This window comes from Muscardinus avellanarius, assembly GCF_963383645.1.
Source record: "Muscardinus avellanarius genome assembly, chromosome: 2".
Classification (NCBI taxonomy): domain Eukaryota; kingdom Metazoa; phylum Chordata; class Mammalia; order Rodentia; family Gliridae; genus Muscardinus; species Muscardinus avellanarius.
In genome coordinates this window covers 145497512-145521622 of record NC_137787.1, presented here as the reverse complement: position 1 = coordinate 145521622, position 24111 = coordinate 145497512, and the positions used below count along the sequence as shown (strand labels likewise).

Sequence of the window (24111 nt, the reverse complement as noted above, 5' to 3'; positions counted from 1 at the left end):
ACCTAGTAAAAATCATGAAGGTTGATCTATAAACAAGCTATGTATATGCTGAGTGTTATCTGTGTTTTCCAGGGAAGTCTGTGCCCCTTGAAGACAGTATTGTATATTAATCATCTTTGGTTTCACAATGCCTAGGTTGGCCTTTGTGTGGTAGGTAGGCATTTATTTAATGTTAATGGAATGAAAAGTTATTCACTCCAAAGAGATAAATCATAAATACATTTCTGATTAGCCAGAGGATTTCATAAATACGTTCTCAAAACCTAGGTGAATTCTCATGGAAATATGATTGAGTCAGAACTTTTTAACTATGCTTATACATTTTCAGGTTATAAATAGGAGACATTCATGTATGTATATATAATAAGATCTACCGAGTGATTGTACCACAATGCCTGATGCCCATTACACACACACACACACACACACGCACACACGCACACACGCACACACACACAGAATGATAAGGGAAAAATGCCTTTCTGCTTGGTCAAATATTCATAGCAAATTTCTTTTTGAAACACCCAAATTTATAATTTTTCTGGAAGCAGAAGTCATAGCATTTGGCAGGTTAAACTGGTACTTAGTATAACCTAGACAATAACCTATTTCACAGTGTGTTCTGAACTGGCTGTTCTAGGCACAGGATATTCTAGAATTTTATTTTATTTGCACCTGTGTGTGTGTACGCACCGGCGCATACCCACACACCCTCTCACTCTCCTTTAATTTTTTGTCTTACACTAGCTATATTTTCAGAAGTTACTTTTCTGCCAAAGATGATTACCTACCTGTCCTTCAAATTTTTTTATTTGATTTTATGCCCTTTTATTCCACTTGGCTTAGAAAGAACTAATTGGTTAAGTGGTTATGGCAGTTCAAGAAACAAACCTAACAGGAGGAGTCAGTTTGCTACTAGCTAAGAATAAGTTTTCTCATGATATTGCTATAAACTTAATTTTTTTCTTTTTGTGTCCTTGATTTTTTGTTATGAATTATATTTTATTGTCACTACTATGTTTAATATGTCAAAATGCAATTGCAAAAGTGATGAATGTTATCTCTGAATACATTTTCTTTCTTTCCATTCAAGATAAGCTGGCATTGGAAGGAATAGTAGTACAAAGAGCTGAATGCCGACCTGCTGCCAGTGAAAACTACATGAGATTAAAGAGGTTGGTGTTCTGTAGCTTTAAAATGATGCCTGATACTACTCTTTGGGGATTGAGATACTGATGTATCTCTTTGTTATATTGCCTTTTGACCACATGAAAACATGGTTATTATTACAAGTGCTTGCTTCAAAGACTGCTTGGTTTTAAAACTAAGTAAGAGCATCTTTGGTACTAAGAAACTTTCAGAACCTGGGCTATTTGAGGTCCTTTAAGGTGTTATGTTAATATAACCTAGAATCAGAGTTTTTAGACTACTTTTTCTAGTGATCCTTAAAAGTCCCGTTTTTCTAGATAAACATAATAAGGCCTTTGAATTATTTTTTCTTTTCTTTTCTTTTTCTTTTTCTTTTTTTTTTCTATTTTTTATTGGTGCACTGTATTCATACATCATAGTGGGACAAACTTTTGTAGACATACATGCACACATCGCCCAGTCAGCCCCCACCCGAACCCCACCCCATTCTCTCCCCATCCATCCTTCCCATGCTTGGCTTAGTGGTTGACAACTAGTATTATAGCAATTTATCCAAAATTAAAAATGATAATCTCACATAACAGTTTTATTTGTCTGATACCAAGCTTTTGATGACTTAAAGATAACATTTCAATATTTCTTTTTACTTTCTTTCTTACCAGAGAATATTTTTTTTTCTATTTTTTTAGGTGAAACTATCATATATTTATATATTTATTTTTCAGGGAAAAAAAATCTATCCTAATATGGAAAATGGACTCTAGATACCCAAAACGATCTTGAAAAAGAACAAAGCTAGAAGATATATATTTTCTGATTTCAAACCATATAAAGCTACAATAATTGAAACAGTGTAGTACTATTCTAAAGGCAGATATATAAACCATTGGAGTTAAATAAAAGCCTAGAGCTAAATTCTTCCCTATATTGTCAAGTTATTTTTGACGAGGTTTCCACGAACATTTGGTGGTGGAAATAATAATCTTTTAACTAAATATTGTTGAAACATAATAATTACATGGAAAAGAATAAAGTTGGACCCTTACCTAATCCCATATACAAATATTAACTCAAAATAGATAAAAGACCTAAATATAAATCTTAATACTATAAACTTTTAGAAAAAAAATCTGGGTCATAAAACCTCACAACATTGAAATTGGCAGTGATTTCTTGGATATGATTTCAATGGCACAGGCAACAGAAGAGTATACAAACTCCCTAAAAAATAAAAAAAATATTGTATATCCAAAGACAATGTAAACAGAGTTAACAGTTACTAATAGAATGGGATAAAATATTTCCAAATGCTATATCTGAAGGTATATTAATATTCCAACTAGAAATCCTAAAAATTAACAACAATAAAGGCAAACAATACCATTTAGAGATAGGTAAAAGACTAACATAAATAATGAATCTCCACAGATAACCAGTCTTAGTTGTCTGTTGGATGGAAACTCTTGTTTCTCTGGTTCTGGTGTGTGTTACCTATTTCTTCTTTGTAGTTAATCTCTTTGAGTATTTTCTCTAGTGCTGGTTTTGAAGACATAAATTCCTTCAGTTTCTGTTTGTCATGGAAGCTTCTTATTTCTCCAATGGTTTATATATCTGCTTTTAGAATAGTACTACACTGTTTCAATTATTGTAGCTTTATATGGTTTGAAATCAGAAAATATGTATCTTCTAGCTTTGTTCTTTTTCAAGATCGTTTTGGGTATCTAAATTCCATTTTCCATATTAGGATAGATTTTTTTTCTGAAAAATAAATATATAAATATATGATAGTTTCACCTAAAAAAAATAGAAAAAAAAATTCTCTGGTAAGAAAGAAAGTAAAAAGAAATATTGAAATGTTATCTTTAAGTGATCAAAAGCTTGGTATCAGACAAATGAAACTGTTATGTGAGATTATCATTTTTAATTTTGGATAAATTGCTATAATACTAGATGTCAACCACTAAGCCAAGCATGGGAGGGAGGGATGGGGAGAGAATGGGGTGGGGATCGGGTGGGGGCTGACTGGGCGATGTGTGCATGTATGTCTACAAAAGTTTGTATCCCACTATGATGTATGAATACAGTACACCAATAAAAAAAATAAAATAAAATAAAGATTCTCTGCTTGGCTTCCACATCGGTCATTTTGACAATGATGTGGCGTGGGGATCCTCTTCTCCGATCCTGTCTAAAGGGAGTTCTATAAGTTTCCTGGACCTGTGTATCAACCTCTTGCTCTATGTTTGGAAAATTTTCTGCTATTACTTCCTTGAAGAGATTGTTGATCCCTTTGGTTTCACTTTCTTTTCCCTCCTCTATTCCAATTATTCTTAGGTTAGCTCTCTTAAAATGGACCCATATTTTTTCAATATCAGATTCCTGCTGTCGGATATTTTTTTCTAGATTAGAAACTCTGCGTTCATTTTTGGAATGATCATCTTCTAAGATCGAGATTCTGTTCTCCATGTGTTCTAATCGGTTGTTTGTGCTTTGAATTGAGGCCTTTACTTCATTAATTGCATCCTTTATCTCTTTTTGGCTCTCTCTGAGTTCTTTTCGAAGCACCTCTATTATTTCTACAGTTATTTTCCTGATTTGATCTTCTAGAAATCTCTGATTTTCTGTTTTATCGGGTTCTGATGTTGTGGGGTTGTGGGCATTCATTGCTCCAGTATTATTCCTCTTTCCTATCATTTTGGAAGTTTGTGCCTTCTCTGGGTTCTTCCCTTGGGTCACTATGACTTCACTTAAGGTGCTCTGGATCTCGAGTCAGTAGTATCTCAGACCCCACTACTCCTTTACTGGGTTGTATCACAGAGTCTCCGACCCAGAGAGTAGATAGAGGCTGCTTTAGACTGTGGGGGTTGCCAGGTTGCGCATTCTCTTATGGTGTGATATCTCTGCCACCGCCCCTCCCCCACTGGGTCAAGTCCCAGGGAGTACAGTACTGGGATTTCTCCTCTGTGGCCCGCAATTTGACTCACTGTTCTTGAGTACGCTGATGTAGCTGTACTGGACTCGGTGAAATCTCTGCTGCTGCCACCGGTAGCAATATGGCGCCGCTGCTACGCCCTCGGCCGTGAGGCTGGCGTATTTCTTCTTGGTTTTGATTTCCACTCTGAATCCCTGCAGTGTGTGCTGAGCTCAGCCACTGGGAGCTTTAGATTTTACCTGCGGCGAGAAATCCCGCCTGGCTGTTCCAAAGCGGCTCACCTCGGCTTGCTGTAGCCGTCTGGTGAAGTCGCCGCTGCCGCTGGCAGTATGGCGCGGCTGCCGCGGTCTCGGGCGTGAGGCCGGTGTATCTCCTCTGTGGCTCTGAGCTCTGTTCTCAGTCCGCTTTCTCTCTGGAGCCTGGTGATTTTTTTGTTTCTCTGGTGATGGTGTTTTCTGGCTATGAAAGGCGCTGATTTTGTGGTAATGGAGATTAGTTGTTAGCGGGGCTCTTAAGCCCCGCTTTTCTCGGTCGCCATCTTCCCGGAAGTCCAATCTGAATTATTTTTTCAAAGGCTCAATTTCCCTATAATTAATAATGTATATTCAAAGTACTATGTAAAGCTAGTCCAGCTGCTAACATATCATCATTTTCTTTTGGTCTAGTGTGTGTGTGTGTGTGTGTGTGTGTGTGTGTGTGTGTGTGTGTGTGGTGTGTTAGTTACTGGGGATTAAACCCTGGAGCATTCTACCTCTGAGTTATACCTTCCAGCCCAATTTCTTGTTTTGTCTTGAAACTGCATCTGATTAACCTATGATCCTCCTGTCTCAGCCTCCTAGGTACTGGGATTGTAGATGTGCACCATAGTGCTCGGCTTACAGAGAACTTTTTAAACTTTATGTACTGTTAAGAGATTTTGGTTCAGGACTTTCACACATGCGCGCGCACACATACATTATGTAACTAACATTTTATAGTTTTTAAAATATTTTATTGGTGCATTGTAGTCATACATCTTAATGGGGTTCACAACAGTGGAGGCATACATGCATACATCACCCAATTAGCCCTTACTCAATTCCTTCCCTGTAATTAGCATTTAAAGATGATGATTATAGATTATTAATACTCCAAATTTTATTCCTTTCAAAGGTTTTTTTTTTAATTATGTTTGAGCTAGCAATTTTTTAACCCTAAAGAGAAATGTATTGCATCTGTTTCACAGTTTGTATTTAGTGTATTTCAGTCTTGTAAGATTTAGAATTTTAAGATCATTCATTCAATGCTTACTTCCTGCAGGTATTTTCCTAGGAGCTGTTGAAATAGTAATGCACAAAACAGGCCATAGTCACTGCTGGAGCAGTGGCACAGCCTCTTGGATGTCAGTGCCCTCATCCCTGACGGAGGCTAGTTGAGCTTGGTACCCCATCTTGAAATTCATATCATCTTTTAAGTCCCCCCACCCCTTTTCTCAATTAGATTCGACTCTATCGCTTAGAAATGATACAGAGACTCGTTTTCTTGTCTAATCATTTCTCTAATTTTAATACCTCCTCAGGCAGGGTATGCAAAAAGAAAGATGATAATTTTTTATTTTTGGTGTCTTTTTTTTTTGGCAGTGCGGGCGGTGGAACCTAGGGGCATTCTACCTCCGAGCTACACCCCCAACCCTCCAACTGTGTTTTTTTATTCTTTATTTTGAAACAGAGTCTCACTGAGTTGCAAAGGGCCTAACTTAGTAGCTGAGGCTTTCCACCAACTGCGATCCTCCTGTCTTAGCCTCTTAGTACTGAGATTACAAATGTGTGCCACCACGCCTGGCTAAAAAGAAAAAAAAAAATTTTTTTTATAACAGAAACTAGCTTTGGAAAACAGGCAGAAGATGTTTTCTTTCTTTGGTTTTAGTCTGTGAAGTTTATTATATAATACAAGTCTTTTTTGAAGATTTATCTTCACATAACTACAGAAATTGTAAAAACATAAAATCTGGTTACTGAGCACTTGCCAAGATATTTTTTTGTGGTCTTATTTTTCTTTAAATGATTTCTAAATATTTTTTTTATGATGAGCACAGGCAGGTCACCTGTGGCATTTATAAAATGGCTGTTCTTACAAAAATAGAAATGAAAATAATTTAGCCTTTTAAGTTATGATTAAAAAACAGCCATTATGTATTTTAATCTTAACTGACTTAGAGAAGGAAACAGGGTGATTCAGGAGGTGGTGATTGCGTGAGTTTCATGAAGTAGATGGTAGATGACATCAGTTTTGAAGGCTGAGATTTTTTAGCCAAATCAAAAAAGAGGGAGGAAGAATAGTCAGAATAGAGAGACATGCAGACACAAAGACAAGAGGAAGACTTCGGGGACCTCCCGAAACCTGGAATGTAGAATTTGTGTAAGAAAATGACAGAAGCTCCAGCCCAGACCTCGTTCTTCAACTTTAAACTTGTATATACAAATGCCTGGTTAATTTAATATAAATGTCTGATAGACATTTCACTTATTCAGAAACAACTCCACATCATTCCTCAAAACCTGTTCTACCAGCCAGGCGTGGAGGCACACACTTGTAATCCCTGCGCTTGGGAGGCTGAGACAAGAGGATAGCACAGGTTCGAAGCCAGCCTCAGCTACTTAGTGAGACCCTATTTCCAAATAAAATATAAAATAGATCTGGGAGTGCAGCTTGGATGTAGAAAGGTAGAAAGCCTTTGGGCTCCACCCCATTACCACACACACAAAAAAAAACCCTGTTCCACCAGCAGTCTCTCCTCTAAGGTATTGCCAACTTGGTCTTCTCAGTTCTTTTGTCCAAAAACCTTGGTTATATCTTGATGCCTCATTCATCCCATATTCAGTGAGTAAGAAAAATGATTTTGTTGACTACCTTCAAAATACTACACTTCTATAATCTGGTGATTTCTCAATACTCAGAGGAGCTTCCATCATTTCTCACCTGGATTACTGTAGTCGCCTTTGCCAGAGTTCCTGCTTCCACCCTCATCCCACTGTAGTCTTTTCTCTGCACAGCCCCTACAGTAATGGCAGTTCTTTCAAAATCCGAGTCAGATCATACCATTCCTGCATGCACATGTCACTTGTGGTGTTTCCTGTATTGCTCAGAATAAAATCTAAGCCTTTGTAATGGTCGCTGTGCCAGTCTCTACTCTGCCTTCATTTCCTTTTTCTTCCCTTTCACTCACTGCTCCAACCACACCAGTCTACTGTTAGCCCACGAGCACTCTAGCCGAGCCTCCACTTGGGGCCTTGCACTGACTGTCCTTTTCTGCCTAGATCAGCCTTTTCTTTCCAGATAACCGCCTGGCTCACCTCCTCACCTTGTTCACATCTCCTCTCAGATACACTGTTCCACTCAGGCCTACCTTGATGACCCTACCTCATTCTGTACTTGTATTTCCCTCATATCACTCTCTTCTAAGTTGCTTAGTTTACTCATATTTATTGCCAGCCTCTCCCTACTGCATTTAAAGCTCCCATGAAAACCAAATTTGGTTTTTTTGTTTGTGTTTGTCGGGGGAGGGATTTAGTGTTTAATATGTGTGTATTTTGTTTGTTCGCACACATGTCTAGAACACTTCATGACACATAGTCAGTTGTCAGTAAGTACTCGGCGAATGAATAAATGAATGACAGAAGATAACCTTTAAAATATTAAGGAATATTATGTGCTATAAGAAATTCAGACTGTATGCTACAACTATTAGGGAGGTACTGAATTTCAAGCTGACTGAATGTGAAAAGATTTATACGATAGATAAATAGGCCATTTTGTCCATAGTATTAAAGACTAGAAGCAGTGACAGAAACTAGACACCAATGAGATAACCCAGGTACAAAATGTCTGAAGAACTAAACGGTGGTTTTAGTCAGAAGGGAAACGAGAAGCTAAATTTTGAGGACATTTGAAGGTAGAGTCAATAGGAATGATGAACTCAAGCTGATGTCATGGGTTGGAGGATTTCTTTAGTTGTAGGTGGTTCTTGTGGCCTGGGTTCACATCCTGCTGTGAGTATCCCAGATTGACACCATCCCACCCTGTACGTTGCACAGGAAGATTTACACTGATGAGAGAAGAGAGATCCGAAAATTGTTGTAGTTTCCATATCCATTTTAAGTGAAATCCTAGTTGGCAGTTTGCCTAAAAGTCTTGAAGCAGAAAGTACTTAAGATTACAAGAACAATACTAATGGTTAAACTATAAAAATGGCAAAGTCATAAGTTGTATTTCATGCATTCTGTTTATAACTACTCAACATTTTTTAATGTATACTGTGATTGCTGAGGTAAAGTTCAAATTTTTTATTTTAGAATTTTTGTGATACACTGTAATAATACATCATAATAAGATTTAAAATGACACATTCTTATAAGCCCACAGCATTGGTGTGCTTCTTACAGCACCCACCTCTCCTCTCTCCTTATACACACTAGTGAAATGCCTCTGGATTCAACCCCTAGTAACACACACACACACACACACACACACACACACACACACACACACTGGCACTTTTCTCATTTTGTGTCTTATTTATTTATTATTTATTATTTTATTTGTTTGGAAACAGGGTCTCTTAAGCCAGCAAGTCTGGCTTCGAACCAGCGTGATCCTCCTGTCTCCGCCTCCTAAGCACGGGGATTACAAGTGTGTGCCACCGTGCCCCTTAACATAGACATCATGTAGTTAGTTGTATCACACTTGAAGTTGTTACACAAATGTACTACGTACTTTCTCATCTATACCTGTGTTACCTACTGCTGTACTCTCTACCTGGAATATCTTTTCTCCTTCTCCTGAAATCTTGCTGGGCCTTTAACACCCACTCAGGTGTCACTCAGTGAAACCTCCTCATAGTTTGCTTCCCAGACCAGTTAGGCTCTGCTGTTCCTCTTTTCTACTTTGCCATGTACTGTTATTTTTTTATGCTATATATAAATGTCTTCTTTTCTATTGTCTAGGGAATACAGATTGTATCTTCTTTAAGACTGTGAATATCATTGGAGCAGGAACAGTTTTGTTTTCTTCCCCCTTTCTATTCTCTTACTCCTTTCTTTACTTTTTCTTTGAATTCTCCATACATAATATAGTGCATTAGGATTAATGAGTATCCGAAAACATTTGTTGGGTTGAAATCTATTGAAGTTGGAAATAATTGTCTAAACTACATTGCAGAAACATAGGAATCATCAGCATTCAGCTTCTGAAATTTTTTACTCAGAACTATTATTGAAATCTTGAATTTTTTCAGATTTATATAAACGTGTACATGCTTGTACATACACATACCTTGAAAAAGAGAAAGTTATTGAAAAACAAATGTTGAAAGATTATAAAACATTGAAAGAAGAAATTGAAGAAGACTTAGGATATGGAAAGATCTTCCATGATTTTGGATAGGCAGAATAAATATTATCAAAATGGCCAGTCTTCCCAAAGTGATCTACAGACTCAGTGCAATATCCATTCAATTACCAAGGTCATTCCTCAGAGACATAGAAAAATCAGTCCTTAAATTAATTTGGAACAACAAAAAAACCAGAATAGCCGAAGTACTTCTCAACAAGAACCTTGTAGGAGGCATCACAATACATGATTTTAAACTATACTATGAAACATTTTAATCAAAAAACAGGCAGGGCATGGTGGTGCACACCTGTACTTCCAGTACTGTAGGCTAAGATAGGACAATCACAGATTCAAAACCAGCAGGGTATAATTTAGTGAGACCCCTGTTTCAAAATAAAAAGGATTGAGAGTGTAGCTCAGGGATACAGCACCCCTGGGTTTAATAAATAATATTAACAATAATAATCTAAAAAACAGGAGCTGGGAGTGTGGCTCGGTGGTAGAGTACTTGCCTATCATATATAAACCCCTGGATTCAATCCCCAGCAATATTAAAGGAAACATAAACACACAGTAAGAAATAGTCTTTTTTTTTTTTTTTTTTTTTACATAGCACTAAAGAGAAAGCTCTTTTATCAAAAACCTTTCCTTGACATAGGTCAGTGGGTTTTAATTTAATCAGTGAGTTTTTACTGTATTGTGTTTTAGCAAATGGCTGCTGAGCTATACTCTTAGTAACATAAATGGCTATATTACAAGTACTGTATTTATAAATACTTCTCTTTAAGAATAATCAGTCTTATTTTAGTGGGATTTAATTTTAGTAATTCTTATTATAGCTCTCTACTATTAAATTTTGGTTGATAAATTATCCAATTATGAAAATTATATATTAACCAAATGAAAATTAGTAAGATGCTGCCATTTATTTAGATAAAGATGGAAATTAAATATATACCTAATATTAAAGTAAACCCAAGAAATATATAAACTCTGTAATAAAATTAAGGCCAAGAACTGGCCTGCTCACATTGTAATTTTCTATTATTAGATATCATCACTTTTTTTTTTTTTTTTGTGGTACTGGGGTTCCTGGAAGCCCTTCTACCTCCAGGCTACACTCCCAGACCTATTTTATTTTATTTAGAAACAGGGTCTCCTAAACCAGCGCGCACGGCTGGCTTCGAACCTGCGCGATCCTCCTGTCTCCGCTTCCCAAGCGTGGGGATTACAAGCGTGCGCCACCACCCCCGGCTATACCATCACAATTAAAAGTCCCACAAGAATTCAGGTAGCCTCTAGAAAAATCCAAACAGAAAAAATTTTTAAATCCAGTAATTCTGTTTGCTAGTCTTAAAAGTCTAACAATCTAGCTAGGCATGGTGGCGCACGCTTTTAATCCCAGCATTTGGGAGATTGAGACAGGAGGATCATGGTTCGCAGACAGCCTCAGCTATGTAGTGAGGCCCTTTGCAATTCAGTGAGACTGTTTCAAAATAAAGAATAAAGCTGGGCATGGTGGCTCACGCTTGTAATCCCTGTGCTTGGGAGGCTGAGATAGGAGGATCACACATGTTCGAAACCAGCCTCAGCTACTTAGTGAGTGAGGCTCTCAGCAACTTAGTGAGACCCTGTTTCCAAATCAAATATAAAATAGGTCTGGGAGTATAGCCTGGAGGTAGAAAATCCCCTGGGTTCTACCCCTAGTACCACACACAAAAAAAAGGTAAAAAATAGGGCTGGAGGTGTAGCTTTGGAGGTAGAATGCCCCTGGGTTCCATCACTAGTACTGAAGGAAAAAAGTCTTAGCAAGTCCATTTTTCATATGGAAAAGAAAAGATGTTTCTATTGTTTCTATTGCTTTCTCTTAATTTGACATTAATTTGGATTGACTTGACTATTTTATTGGGAAAATTGTATTCTGAGCTGGTATATATGATATCATTTTTTTTTATTATTTTTCTTTTTGTGGTACTAGGGATGGACCCCAAGGGCTTCTACCTCTGGGCTATACTCCCAGACCTATTTTATATTTTATTTGGAAACAGGGTCTCACTAAGTTGCTGAGAACCTCACTGAGTAGCTGGGGCTGGCAGCAAACCTGCATGATTCTCCTGTTTCAACCTCCCAAGTACTGAGATTGCAAGAATGAACTACCATACCTGGCTTATATTAAGTTATTTCTAATGCATTAATTAAAATTGATTTTAATTTGGATTGTTTTATTAAGTGTGACTTGTATTTCAGCTTGAGTTTCTCCTTAATTTTTTAATGACCACTTATATCATCTTCCCATCTGTAATTCAAGTATTACTTCTTTGTGAACTATAAAGGAACAGCATCCTAATGTGGTTTTCTGTAACACTTTCATAGCTGTAGGAAAATATCTGGATTTTGAACTTTTGCATGTTTTTGTCACCAACTTATCTAAAACTAGCTCAAAAGCATTTATATTTAGAAAAGAAGTATAAGGTAAACTAAAAATGGAGTATCAGAGAATTTTATCATTCAAAATAGAATACTTTTGAGAATAAAAGTGCCAGAAACCAGTGACAACACCGTACTGAGACAATAGGGTAAACCGAAACTTGTCTCAGACATTCTGGGTTCTACATTCTGGGTCCCTATTATAAGCAGCCCAGGTATACTAAAATAGTACCTTTAAAGCAAGAACTAAAAGGTAAGAGTCAAATAACGAAATGCTGGCAGTTAGGAAATGATACTAGAAATTCTAGGTGAGAGCAAACTACTTTGGGTAAACAGGAACTGTTAAATGTTTCCCATCTAATTTTATGACCAGGGTAATCTAGTGTGGGATTTTTTGCTTCCTAGTGATCTGGTTTGAAATAGTCTGGTGAATGTTGGGATTAATAATTAATGTATCTGAATATGTTAGTATGCTTTTATTTGTACGTATAGGGAAATTCAATGCAGACTGGTTTAAGAATAAAGAAATCCAAGGCAAGCATGGTGGCACATGCCTATAATCCCAGTACTTTGGAGGCTGACAAAAGAACCACAGGTTTAAAGACAACCTCAGTAATACTGTAGTGATACTCTCAGCAACCTAGCAAGACCCTGTTTTATTTTATTTATTTATTTATTTATTTATTTATTTATTTATTTTATTTTTTGGTGGTACTGGGGTTCCTGGAAACCCCTTCTACCTCCGGGCTACACTCCCAGACCTATTTTATATTTTTTTATTTGGAAACAGGGTCTTTTAAGCCAGTGAGGCTGGCTTTGAACCAGGGTGATCCCCCTGTCTCCGCCTCCCAAGCGTGGTGATGCCCAGCCAAGACCCTGTTTTAAAATAAAACATTTAAAAAAGGGCTGAGGGTGTAGCTCCAGAGTAAAATGTTCCTGGGCCCAATCCCTAGTACCAGTAAAATAAATAAATAACCCATCGACTTGTATGCCCAATCCAGTATTATTATGGGTCTTGCTTTTTTCTAAAAATTTGCCGTGTCATCAGCACTCTAGCTCAGTTTCTAATTTCTTTGGGTCTCCATATCCAGCTTGACTGTGCCCAGGCTGGCTTTTCTCTTGAAAGCAAGGTAGCTACCCACTGTCTCCAGCCTCTGTTCATATGGGGCCTGGAAGTTAAATGACTTTGTCTTTAGCCAGCCATTAAACAGAAATTTTCACTTCCTTCAATGAGTTACACAGATTCTGAGTCTATCCCTGAACCAACTTGTGTGTCAGTATCGATGGGATTAACTGGACTGCTTCGGGTCCACCTGTGGAAGTATATACACAGAAGTCAGTCCCATCCATAGCAGGTGGCTGCTGTTCAAGGAAGGAGTGGAGTAGAGGCTAGGGAAGCAATGATAAAACCTGTTCTATCAGAAAGCATCTTAGAGATAGGAAGCATTCTTCAGGGACAGTCACATCCTTGGTTACTTCCTTTAGGAAGGACCATTTCATAAAGGTCAAGAATTTTATTAGAAAGCATCTCTTGATCTACAAAGATGGCTTGATAATGGGATAAGGTAACTAAGAGGCTGGACTCTGGAACCTGGCTGCCTGCATTCAAAGACCAGCTTCCCACTTGTTGGCTATATGATGTTGTGTAAAGTTATGACCTGTCTATGCCTTTGTTTCATCCATGTTTATCTCAGTGTTGTGATAAAATAATGCTCTACAGTTGCAATGTGTTTACCACAGGGTATATACTCAACAATTGTTAACTATCGATCTTAAGACAATTACCTGTGTGAAAAACATATGTCCTGCTGGGCCTGGTGGCACACGCTTGTAATCCCCGCTCTTGGGAGGCAGAGACAGGAGGATCGCGCAGGTTCAAAGCCAGCCGCGCTGGCTTAAGAAACCCTGTTTCCAAATAAAAAATATAAAAAAATAGGTCTGGGAGTGTAGCCCGGAGGTAGAAGGGCTTCCAGGAACCCCAGTACCACCAAAAAAAAAAATAATAATAATAAATAAATAAAATAAAATAAACCTATGTCCTGAAACCCCTGCTAGAGATATTCCCAAGCCCTCCAGTTTGTCTTAGTTTTCATAACAGAGGAGATGTGCACACAAAGATGCTTTTTAAATATCTGACTTGAGGTAGATTATTTAGTCAAATTTAAATTAAAGCTAGAGGTGAAAGAGAACTATAGCTTAGAAAAGAAATCTGAAGATTTTGTTATAGAGTCCATGATGATAATTTTTTCAAAACAGAAATCTTGTAGGGTTAGAACTACCTGGATAATTCTCTAGGTTCAGACAGGAACTGAATTAACTTTCTCACTGTCATCTTCTCTTTTCATTAACTCTGTTTTCCTTCCTCAAGGACTTTTGTCATTGTTGTTTTGGCAGTACTGGGGATTGATCACAGCCTTGCATGTGATAGGCAAGTGCTCTACCACTGAGCTACATCCTCAGCCTTCTTTAAGGACTTCTCAATGTTGCTGCAGTTAGTTGCATGTATATATCAGACACTCAGGGATTTTTACCTTGTAAATCTCCTATTAGATGTTTAGAACCTTTCTGGAAAGTATGAAGAACGGTGGTCCTGAAATTTCCCCAAGTTTTATTTGCAGTGATACTGTAGCTGGTAACTGTCCAGAGGTACCCACGTATATAATATTTTAAAGATGGGGCTATAAGCCATTTTTAAATTACAGATTTTTTTTTTTTTTTTTTTTTTTTTTGGTGGTACTGGGGTTCCTGGAAGCCCTTCTACCTCCGGGGTACACTCCCAGACCTATTTTTACATTTTTATTTGGAAACAGGGTCTCCTAAGCCAGCGCATGGCTGGCTTCGAACCTGCGTGATCCTCCTGTCTCTGCCTCCCAAGCGCGGGGATTACAAGCGTGCGCCACCACGCCCGGCTAAATTACAGATTTTTTAAAGGCCAGGGAACTGAGGATCTTTCTGAAAAGCTAATGCAAGGAAAGAAGACAATTGAGCCTTCTCAGCTATAAGGCTGCCCCTGTTCTCACTTCTTTCCCTTTGAACTACTCCTTTTAAATTACCCACTTACAAATGAAGGATGATATGAAAGAAGTTAGGTGTCCTTATTAAAATACAGTAAGATAGCTCTGATGAAACTTGCAAAAATAATAAGCTGTATAATCAAAAGCTAGGCAATGTGTTTTACCCATAAAAGTTTTTTTGTTGTTGTTGTTGTTGGGTCTTTTTGCAGGTCTAGGAATGGAACCCAGGGACATTTGACCTCCAAGCTACGCCCCTGCCCAATTTTTTATTTTTTATTTTGAAAAAAGGCCTCATTAAGTGGTGGAGGGCTTCACTAAGTAGCTGAGGCTGGCCGCGGACTGCAGTCCTCAGGTCTCAGCCTCCTGAATGCTGGGATTACAAGTATGAGCCACGCCTGGCTTCTGCAAAAGTTTTAAAGATTAAAACAAGTCCTCACAGGGAATGTTGTTTGGGAGACTCCTTAGGGATGCTTGAGGGTGGCAGTTGGCCCCTTTCCTCCAGAAACCAGAGTGTCCTTCCTCTCACAGCTCTCGCCTTGCAGACTGCCATGGAAGATTTCCAAATGAATGTTAAAAGTATAGGAAAAGTAAAAAATTAAAGCACTGGCCTAAACAACAAGCAAGGTTTTTTGTTTGTTTTTGCACGATAAGGGGTTGAACCCAGAGGAGTTCTACCTCCCAGCTACCCCCAGACTTATTTTATTTTGAAAATAGAGTCTCACCAAGTTGTGGAAGGCCTCACTAGGTTGCTAAGGTTGGCCGTGAATCTTCGATCCTCCTGTCTCAGCCTCCAAAGTACTTTGATTAGTACTTTGCACTACCATGTCCAGCTCAAACAAAAATTTTATTTGTATGATTTCCTTCTTTAAGTTATGAAGAGAAAGGTGAGTTTTTCTAGTATCTGAGTGCTATCTTGTCCCAACCATCTCTTTTTTGGAATCCCCCACCTCTTTTGGCTGCTCTCTGTTTTCCTCAGCTGGCAGCTCTCCTGAGATACCCAAGTGTGTGATTTTTTTTTTTTTTTTTTTAAGCCAGAGAACAACAAGTTCCTCTGGGTTCTAGCCTCTTCATTTGTTCTGCTGCCATTCCAACTCAGGTGAGCACTATATCAAAGCCAGTCACTTTCCACTCTGCCCTAAGTGCCTCGTGTCTGGCTGTCTGCAGCTGTCTTTATTTGCTTTCTGTTTTTTAAACTTGTATTCATCTTTTTAAGATGCAGCCCAATTTTCTGCTTACCTTTTTTTGTTTTCTTTTTTTCTTTCCTTTTTTTTTTTTTTTTTTTTTTTTTTTTTTTTTTTTGTGGTACTGTGGTTCCTGGAAACCCTTCTACCTCCAGGCTACACTCCCAGACCTATTTTATACTTTTTATTTGGAAACAGAGTCTCTTAACCAGCTTGGCTGGCTTTGAACCTGCACGATCTTCCTGTCTCTGCCTCCCTAGCACAGGGATTACAAGCGTACGCCACCATGCCCAGCTCGCCTTTTTTTTTTTTTTTTTTTTTTTTACTTTGATTACTTTTGTCTATGTCTCTACTATTCTGTGAGTTCCTTGAGGTCAGTCATTGCCATCTTTACTCTTACACGTTTATGTTGAGTGAACACTAGTAAAAGTTCAGAATTTTAAAGTTAGGGACTTATACCTTAATTAATGAGTTCCCAGAATTGATACTCCTTTATAAAAATGTGTTTAGCAGCCGGGCGTGGTGGCACAGGTTGTAATCCCAGCATTTGGGAGGCTGAGACCGGAGGATCGCGGTTCGCGGACAGCCTCAGCTACTTAGTGAGGCCCTCCGCAACTCAGTGAGACCCGGTTTCAAAATAAATAATAAAAAATAGGTCAGGGGCTGTAGCTTAGAAGTCAAATGCCCCTGGGTTCCATCCCCAGACCCTCAAAAAAAGAAAAATGTGTTTAGCAGTGTTCAAGATTAAAATTATTAAGTCCTAGGCAGCAGTATTGGAATGTGGCAGTGTTTCTATAAAGCATCACGGCTTTGTAGGTAAAAATACCTCAGCACACAATATCTCTTTGTTCACTCACAATTGAAAATCAACAGGGTTAACCTGAGGCAGAACTGTGAAATATAGAAGATCTGTCTTTATTATCTAGCCATCTCCTTTTATTTCCCCCTTAGCAATGTCTATCTTTAGGCAACTACTTTTATTCTGTTTTTATTAGTTTTGAATACACTTTAAGAATAATGGGCATAAGTCAAAATGGGCATTTAGTTTTAAATCTTTTGTTACTAAATGTTAAATAAAAGCCATTAGGTTACCTGTTCAAGGTATTTCAGTAGGCAGAGAACCCTCTCATACATTTACCATAGGAAAGGAGAGAAGGTATTGCAATTATACCATTTATGGGTTGCCCCAAACACAGAATTGAATAGTGGTTTTAGTTTACTGAAGGATTTGTCACCAGGACAACCATCTCTGCTTCCTGGACCCAGTGGGTAGATCTGACCTAGCTGTGTTTGTTGGAAATCTGTTCTGAGGATTTAAAAGGTGACCCATGGAAGTGGTCAGATTCCTTAAGTCCATGTGGTGCCATTGTACAAATTAGAATAGGAAGCTTCTTCCTCATTGTTTTTATTCTTATCTTTTAGAAAACTGTGGTAATTTATAGATTTTTTTAATTAGACATTGCGCCATCTGCCAGATAACTGTCATAATAATTAATATGAATCTCTGCTGCCTTTGATATGAATGTCTTCCATGTGGCACCATTGCACCCTGCAAAACCAGCAAACCAAGGAGCTTCACTATACAGATGCTTCTGGCTTGTGTGTTCTATTTTCTTATCATTTCATATAAAAATAAGCTTTTCCCAGGCTTTGCAGGTGCAGGAACTTTTAACTCTTGCTCTATGATTCCCTGAAATGTATCAAGGCCAAGGAAAGATACCATGTACTCCATTGCTACAGAACAAGTCCTGTTCAGTACATTGAATCAATAGGCTACTAAATGGCCTGGGATTGTTAAATGCTAATAATCAAGTCTAGCCTACTATTAAGATAGACTTAATAGACTTAAGAACAAATTTAGACTTTAAGATGATCAAAATTTAAATATTCTTGGCAGTTTGTCACCCCAAGTACAAGAAGATATAACTCATAAACATCTTAGACACTGCTTGAGACTCTAATGCAATTGTCAATTGTAAAGAAAACTTGGAATTTTTAAAGCAGTCTTTCAATTTATAAGTAGAAAAAAAGATGTTGGCTTAAAAATAAAAAGAGACTGCTTAGAGGAAATGGCTTTCCACAGGAGTTATGTGTGGAGGGTCACTCGCTCTGAAATGGCTTCATATCATATGGGTAAGACATTCTTTTTTGTTGCCATCCTTTTTTGTTTTAACCTTATTTCTACTTTCACAAATGAGAAAATCGAATTGTAGAAAAGTTAAGTGATTTGCGCTACCTCACAGTTTGTAAATGGCAAAGCTGGGATTTGAACCAGGCCTGCTGGATATCAAGGCATTATTAACAGACTGCCTCCTCGAGCCTTACATTTCAAAATGTTGCCTCTATGCTTTCCTCTCTTGTATTAGATGACTCTTGCTTTGAAGCCCCAAAACTTAGAGCAATATTGTGAGTCCTATGGCTCTGTTACATTGTAAAGTAAATACAATAACATGTATAGGACTTCTATAAGAAGCAGAATTGTTTCATTGTGGAATTTTAATCTAATTTTTGATCCTACAACTTAAAAGTAAGTTTTGATATCATAACTGAATTGAATTGCAACATTTTATATATTTGCAAAAGAGGACGAATATATATCTATACAGAATATATATCTATTTACTTGTGGGAAGCTGTGTGAAACCTGGAATGCCTTAGGGAGTAGTATTGAGCTAGTAGTTGTTTCATTCTGACTTCTCTGTAATGTACCCCAAATATTATAATTGTCATATACTATGCACTTTTTTTATAACTTTAAAGGCTTCAAAATCTCTAAAATCTTTTTCTTGTACTGTGTTGCAAATTTGAGGCAAACTCTGTCTTTCAGGCTACCCAGGACTTTAATTACAATGAACTAATCCTTTTTAAGCTACTGCATGCCACATTGATTTATCTACTTTAGTTACTTCCCCATACTTTATAGCTTCAAAGTGTCATTTTTTTACTCATTTATTCAACAAGTATTTATTGAGGATCTAATGTATACTAAGCTGTTCCAATAAAAAGCAATCAGTTTATCTTTTTTGGAAAATGGATCACACTAGTTTAATGTAATAAGTAATTTGACTTACTGTATTATCATTTATAATAGGTTGGCAATAGGCAGTAAATACTAAATTTCAGAAAACATTGGGAACAAGAAGTCAGAGAAAGAAATTGTAGACTTCAAGTAGATGAAAAAGGGAGGAAAGAGAGTCCAGGCAGGAATGGTGCAACATAGTCAGAGATAAAGAATAGGAATGCTTTAGGGACAGCAGTGCATTAAGTCAAACCTACCTCACCTGCAGGTCATTCTTCACAGGTCAGTCATGAGTGTAGATTCTCTTCCCAGCTTATTGCTGTTTAAATAAAATTTACAAGATCCTGCATGCCTGGCCTTCAAAATTCTGTGATCTGATCCTGCAATTTCTTCAGTTCTTTCACCACATTCCTCTCCTCTGTTCACAGGGCAGCAGGTATAATAGAGTCCTCATCTTAGGGCTCTTTTTTTTGTGTGTGTGGTACTAGGGATGAAACCCAGAGACATTCTCTGAGCTACACCCTCACCCCTACTTTTTATTCTTTATTTTAAAACAGGGTCTCACTAAGTTACAAAGAGCCTCACTAAGTAGCTGAGCCCATCCACAAACTGCAATCCTCCTGTCTCAGCCTTCCAAATGTAAGGATTACAAGTGTGCGCCACCATGCCCAGCTCTCAGGGCTCTTCTTAATGCCCAGCGCCTGTCTTGCATTTCTCAGATTATATGGTTATCTCCTCAGATAGGCATTTCCTGACCACCTCTAGATGAAGTGGCAGCCTTCTTCCCATGACCACAACCTAGTTACTTGCTATGCCATTACTCAGGTTTATTACATTCTTATCACTTATCACGATAGATAGCTATCTTAAATAATAATTATAAGTTATTGATCTTACCCTCCAACTAGTGTAGTGCTTGGTACATGATAGTGCTCAGAAAATATTTGTTATGTGAATGAATTTGTATTACAATATTTTAGCTTCTTTCATTTTAGGGATTTTTCTAAGGTTAGTAAGGCTTTTTTGTTGTTGTTGTTGTTGTTGTTAAATTCTAACAATTTTTTATTTGTTGAGTTGTCATAACACTGAATTAACTTTTGTGGTGTTGGGGAATGCTAGGAATTGAACCCAGGGGCATTCTACCTCTGGGCTCTATGCCTAGATTTTTTTTATTATTTATTTTTTGAAACAAGGTCTCATCAATTACTGAGGCTGTTCTCAAACATGTGATCCTCCTATCTCAGCTCCCCAAATACTGAGATTATAGGCATGCACCACTGCGTTGCCGGAATAACTCTTCAATTTATTCACAAGTTAAATTTTGAATCTCAGTGAAAGAAATTATTTTTTAAAGTAGGTCTTTCCAGGCATGGTGGTACATGCTGTAACCATAGTACTTGGGAGGCTGAGACAGGAGGATCACAAGTTCCAGGACATCATGTGGTAATGTAATGAAACCCTTTGTCAATATGAAAAATAAAATAGAGCTGGGGCTGGAATTCAGAGGCAGACCACCCCTGGATTCAATCCCCAGTACCATAAAAATAAAGCAAAATAGTATGTCTTTATTATGAGGTAGCATCTCACCCTGCTGTAGTTTGTATTACACTGCTCTAGTTTGGATATTAAGTTCTTGTGTTAAAGGCTTGATTCCCAGAGATGTTAGTATTAGGAAGTAGCAGACACTGGTGTTTTGTTTTATTTTGTTTTTTAATGCAGTGGTGGGGATTGAGCCCAGGACCTTGCATGTACTAGGGCAAGTACTTTAACACTGAGCTGTATCCCCATCCCTAAAAGAGGGAACTTCAAGAGGTGCGGCCCACTGGAAGGTCTTGAGTCACTGGGGCATACCCCTAAAGGAGATAGAGGGACCCATGCCCTTTCTTCCTCATTTTTGCTTCACATCCATGAAGTGAGGGATGTTTCTCTGCCACACACTCCTTGCTATTTTGTGCCTCCCAAAAGCATCTGACCCAAAAGCATTAGGGCAACAAACCCTGAAAAAAATGTCTAAAACTGTGAGCCAAAATAAACCTTTCCTCTTTATAAATTGATTATCTCAATTAGGTATTGTAGCAATAGAAAGATGACTAACATACATAGTTTAGACAAAGGATTGCAGATGTACATTACCAGTTGAACCTAAGTTTAATACTCTGTTTTCCAGTTTCCCCCACAGAGTCAGTATTATGTACCATAATAAGGTTTGTTTCATAGCCAAAGCTTCACATATTTATGTTAAACCCATTAGGTAAATCTTGGGCATCTGTTAATACCAACACTCAGGAATGAAAAAATGAGTAAAATATTTTAACTACAGCTTGATCTATTAATTTCTAAGACTACATTTTGTAGTCCGAAATGATGCCATTGAATAGGAAAAATACTGTTTTTCTCTGTTTTACACACATATGCAGCACACGTGCACCCCTTCTGAGGTTAGCATGAACAAGAAATATTTAAAATTAATTTACAAATTTGTTATTTGCCAGTGATATCTGGCTCACACACTGGTTTTGGAAGAAGTGGGTGTAGTGACCAGACCACAGAATTTTCAATTATTACATAATTACATTGGATGCCATATGGTGTTTTACTGTAGCTCATTAAATTACTAACCGTCTATACTTCTATTTATGTTATCATTAGTGTATTTCAGAAGTGCTGTTTTTAATATAAAACTTTAGATGTTCCTTTTTTTTTTTTCATTAAAAAGTTACCCTTTTCAGAAAGATGAAAATGCTTCATAGAATACATTACCATGACTTTTCCAGAAATAGAGCCCATGTGGGCTCTAAATGGGGAATAAATAACAGTATATATGTACTGAAGTTCTTCAGATATGTAAATAACCATTCCTAACAATGTTGGGGAAAAGTTGACATTGTTTTCAAGGATATCTTGTTTTGAAAATTAATATGTTGTTTTGATATATTAATATTTTTTCTTAGCCAGGCATGGTGGCGCATGCTTGTAATCTCAGTTCTTGGAAGTCTGAAAGAGGAGGATCCATGTTTGCAGACAGACTCAGCTACTTAGTGAGGCCATTTGCAACTCAGTGAGACCCTGTTTCAAAATAAATAATAAATAATAGTGTCCTTGGGTTCCATCCCCAGCACCTAAAAAAAATAAAAATAAGAATAATAAAGGTTTGGCGTGCACATCTATCTGTACTCTCAGTACTTGGAGAACAGAGATAGGATCACAGGTTCGAGGCCAACACGTGGTAACTTAGCGAGATCCCATTTCAAAACTATTTATTTATTTATTTAGGTACTGGGAATTTTAACCAGAGGCATTCTACCTTTGAACTACATATTTCTTATTTGAAAACAGAGTCTCCCTAGATTGCAGAAAGCCTCACTAAATTGCTGAGGCTTTCTTTGAGCCTGTGATCTCCAGTCTCACCCTCCCAAGTACTAGTATTACAAGCATGCACCACTATGCCCAGCTGCAAAAATTAAAAGAAAAAAGTTTTTTCATTTAAAAAAAAGGGCTAGGCCGGGTATGGTGGTGCACACTTGTAATCCCAGCATTCGGGGGGCTGAGACCAGAGGATCGCGGTTCTCAGACAGCCTCAGCTACTTAGTGAGGCCCTTTGCAACTCAGTGAGACCCGGTTTCAAAATAAAGAATAAAACAAAAAGGGCAGGGGGTGTAGCCCGGAGGTTGGATGCCTCTGGGTTCCATCCCCAGACCCGCAAAAAATAATAATTAAAATAAAATTTTAAAAAAAGGGCTGGACATGTAGCTTTGGTAAATCAACCCTGAGTTCAACCCCCAATATCACAGATAAACACACACAGTTTATTAACTTTAATGAATAAAAAATCTTTCTAAACAATATATATTCTTACGTCCATGCCCTCATATATAGAGTTTATTGAGAACACAATTTAGTCTTTTCTTTAACTTAGTTTTTCATATGAATACCTATTTTTGAGTTATCTGGTAGATGTCTTCAACTGCCAATATTAAGGTTGTTACCTCTTCACAAAATAGGCTCCAGAGCATTGTGGTGTGCAAGTTCTTTTGCTTACTTACAGGGTTTTTCAGTTCTCCTCTATTAGCTGTCATTTTGTCATAATAGATTGTATTACTATCCTCTTGTACCCCCTTTTTCTGATTTAGTGTTTTTAATTTCCTGTGAGCTAGAAATCCAGTTTAAAATTTTCCTTTGAGTGAATAGAAAGAAGTCTGAATAGACTCTTCGTGGAGGTCTAGTGGGCTTGCCTCTGAGTTAAGTGCCCAGAGCTGTCATGCTTGGCCTAGTAACATCTGTTTTGGTTGCTGAGATACCTGTTTTATTTCTATTTTTTTCCCACTTTTGCTTGGTTCTAGTTAGGGCAAATTTATTTAATAAATCACAGAATAGAAAATATAGCAAATATCCTGTGTGAAAGCCCTTTCTTTAGGTCACTTGGTCTTTGTTGTTAATGATGTACTACTTATCTGAAACTCAGATAGCATAAAATGCTATTGCTAATTAAAATTTCTGACATCTTTCCAAGTGCTTTGCTATGAAACTGAATCATGGGAATAAATAAGCTCTATTAAGCTGTTGTTTGCCGAAGCTTATTTCTTTGCTCTTTGTTCAAATCTCTATTCTTGGATAAAGTATGCTGTTGAAAAATTATTTGAATGTTGACAACATATCAAGATATTTTGTAGTCAAGTCCTAATGTGTATTCATTAAACCTCCAACATATATTGGCAGAAAATCTTTGTCAGTCATTTTTAGGTATTGTGCTTACATGTAATGCACAAGAAACATAGGATTTCTGTGTTGTGGAGCTTATGTAATACTAGGTTTTTCTTGGATTTTTTTTTTTTTTTTTTTTTTTTTTTTGTGTGTGTGTGTGTGTGTGTATACAAATCAGTTGGGCCCTTCACTAAAAATACAGATTGTAGAACCACGGTCCCAGAGTTTTTGACTGAGGCGTGAGTTGGAACTAAAAGTAGGTATTCCTGATCATTCTGATGTAGGTGGTCCTTAGAGCATATTTGGAGAAAGAATAGT

At 37.5% G+C, this 24111-nt stretch overlaps 1 protein-coding gene across 3 annotated transcripts in view; it reads left to right on the top strand.

The window, feature by feature from the left end:
• The window catches only part of GTF2F2 (general transcription factor IIF subunit 2), a gene marked incomplete at both ends in the record, with an annotated part of 160100 nt that overhangs the window by 93022 nt on the left and 42967 nt on the right, over window positions 1-24111 (top strand). For 2 of the 3 annotated variants that reach the window (XM_080688804.1, XM_080688803.1), the window contains one exon: window positions 1094-1175. The exons of the other annotated variant lie outside the window; for it this stretch is intronic. In XM_080688804.1, the coding sequence (XP_080544930.1) occupies window positions 1094-1175 (82 nt within the window). The remainder of the gene's footprint in view (window positions 1-1093; window positions 1176-24111) is intronic. 3 annotated transcript variants of the gene reach the window in all.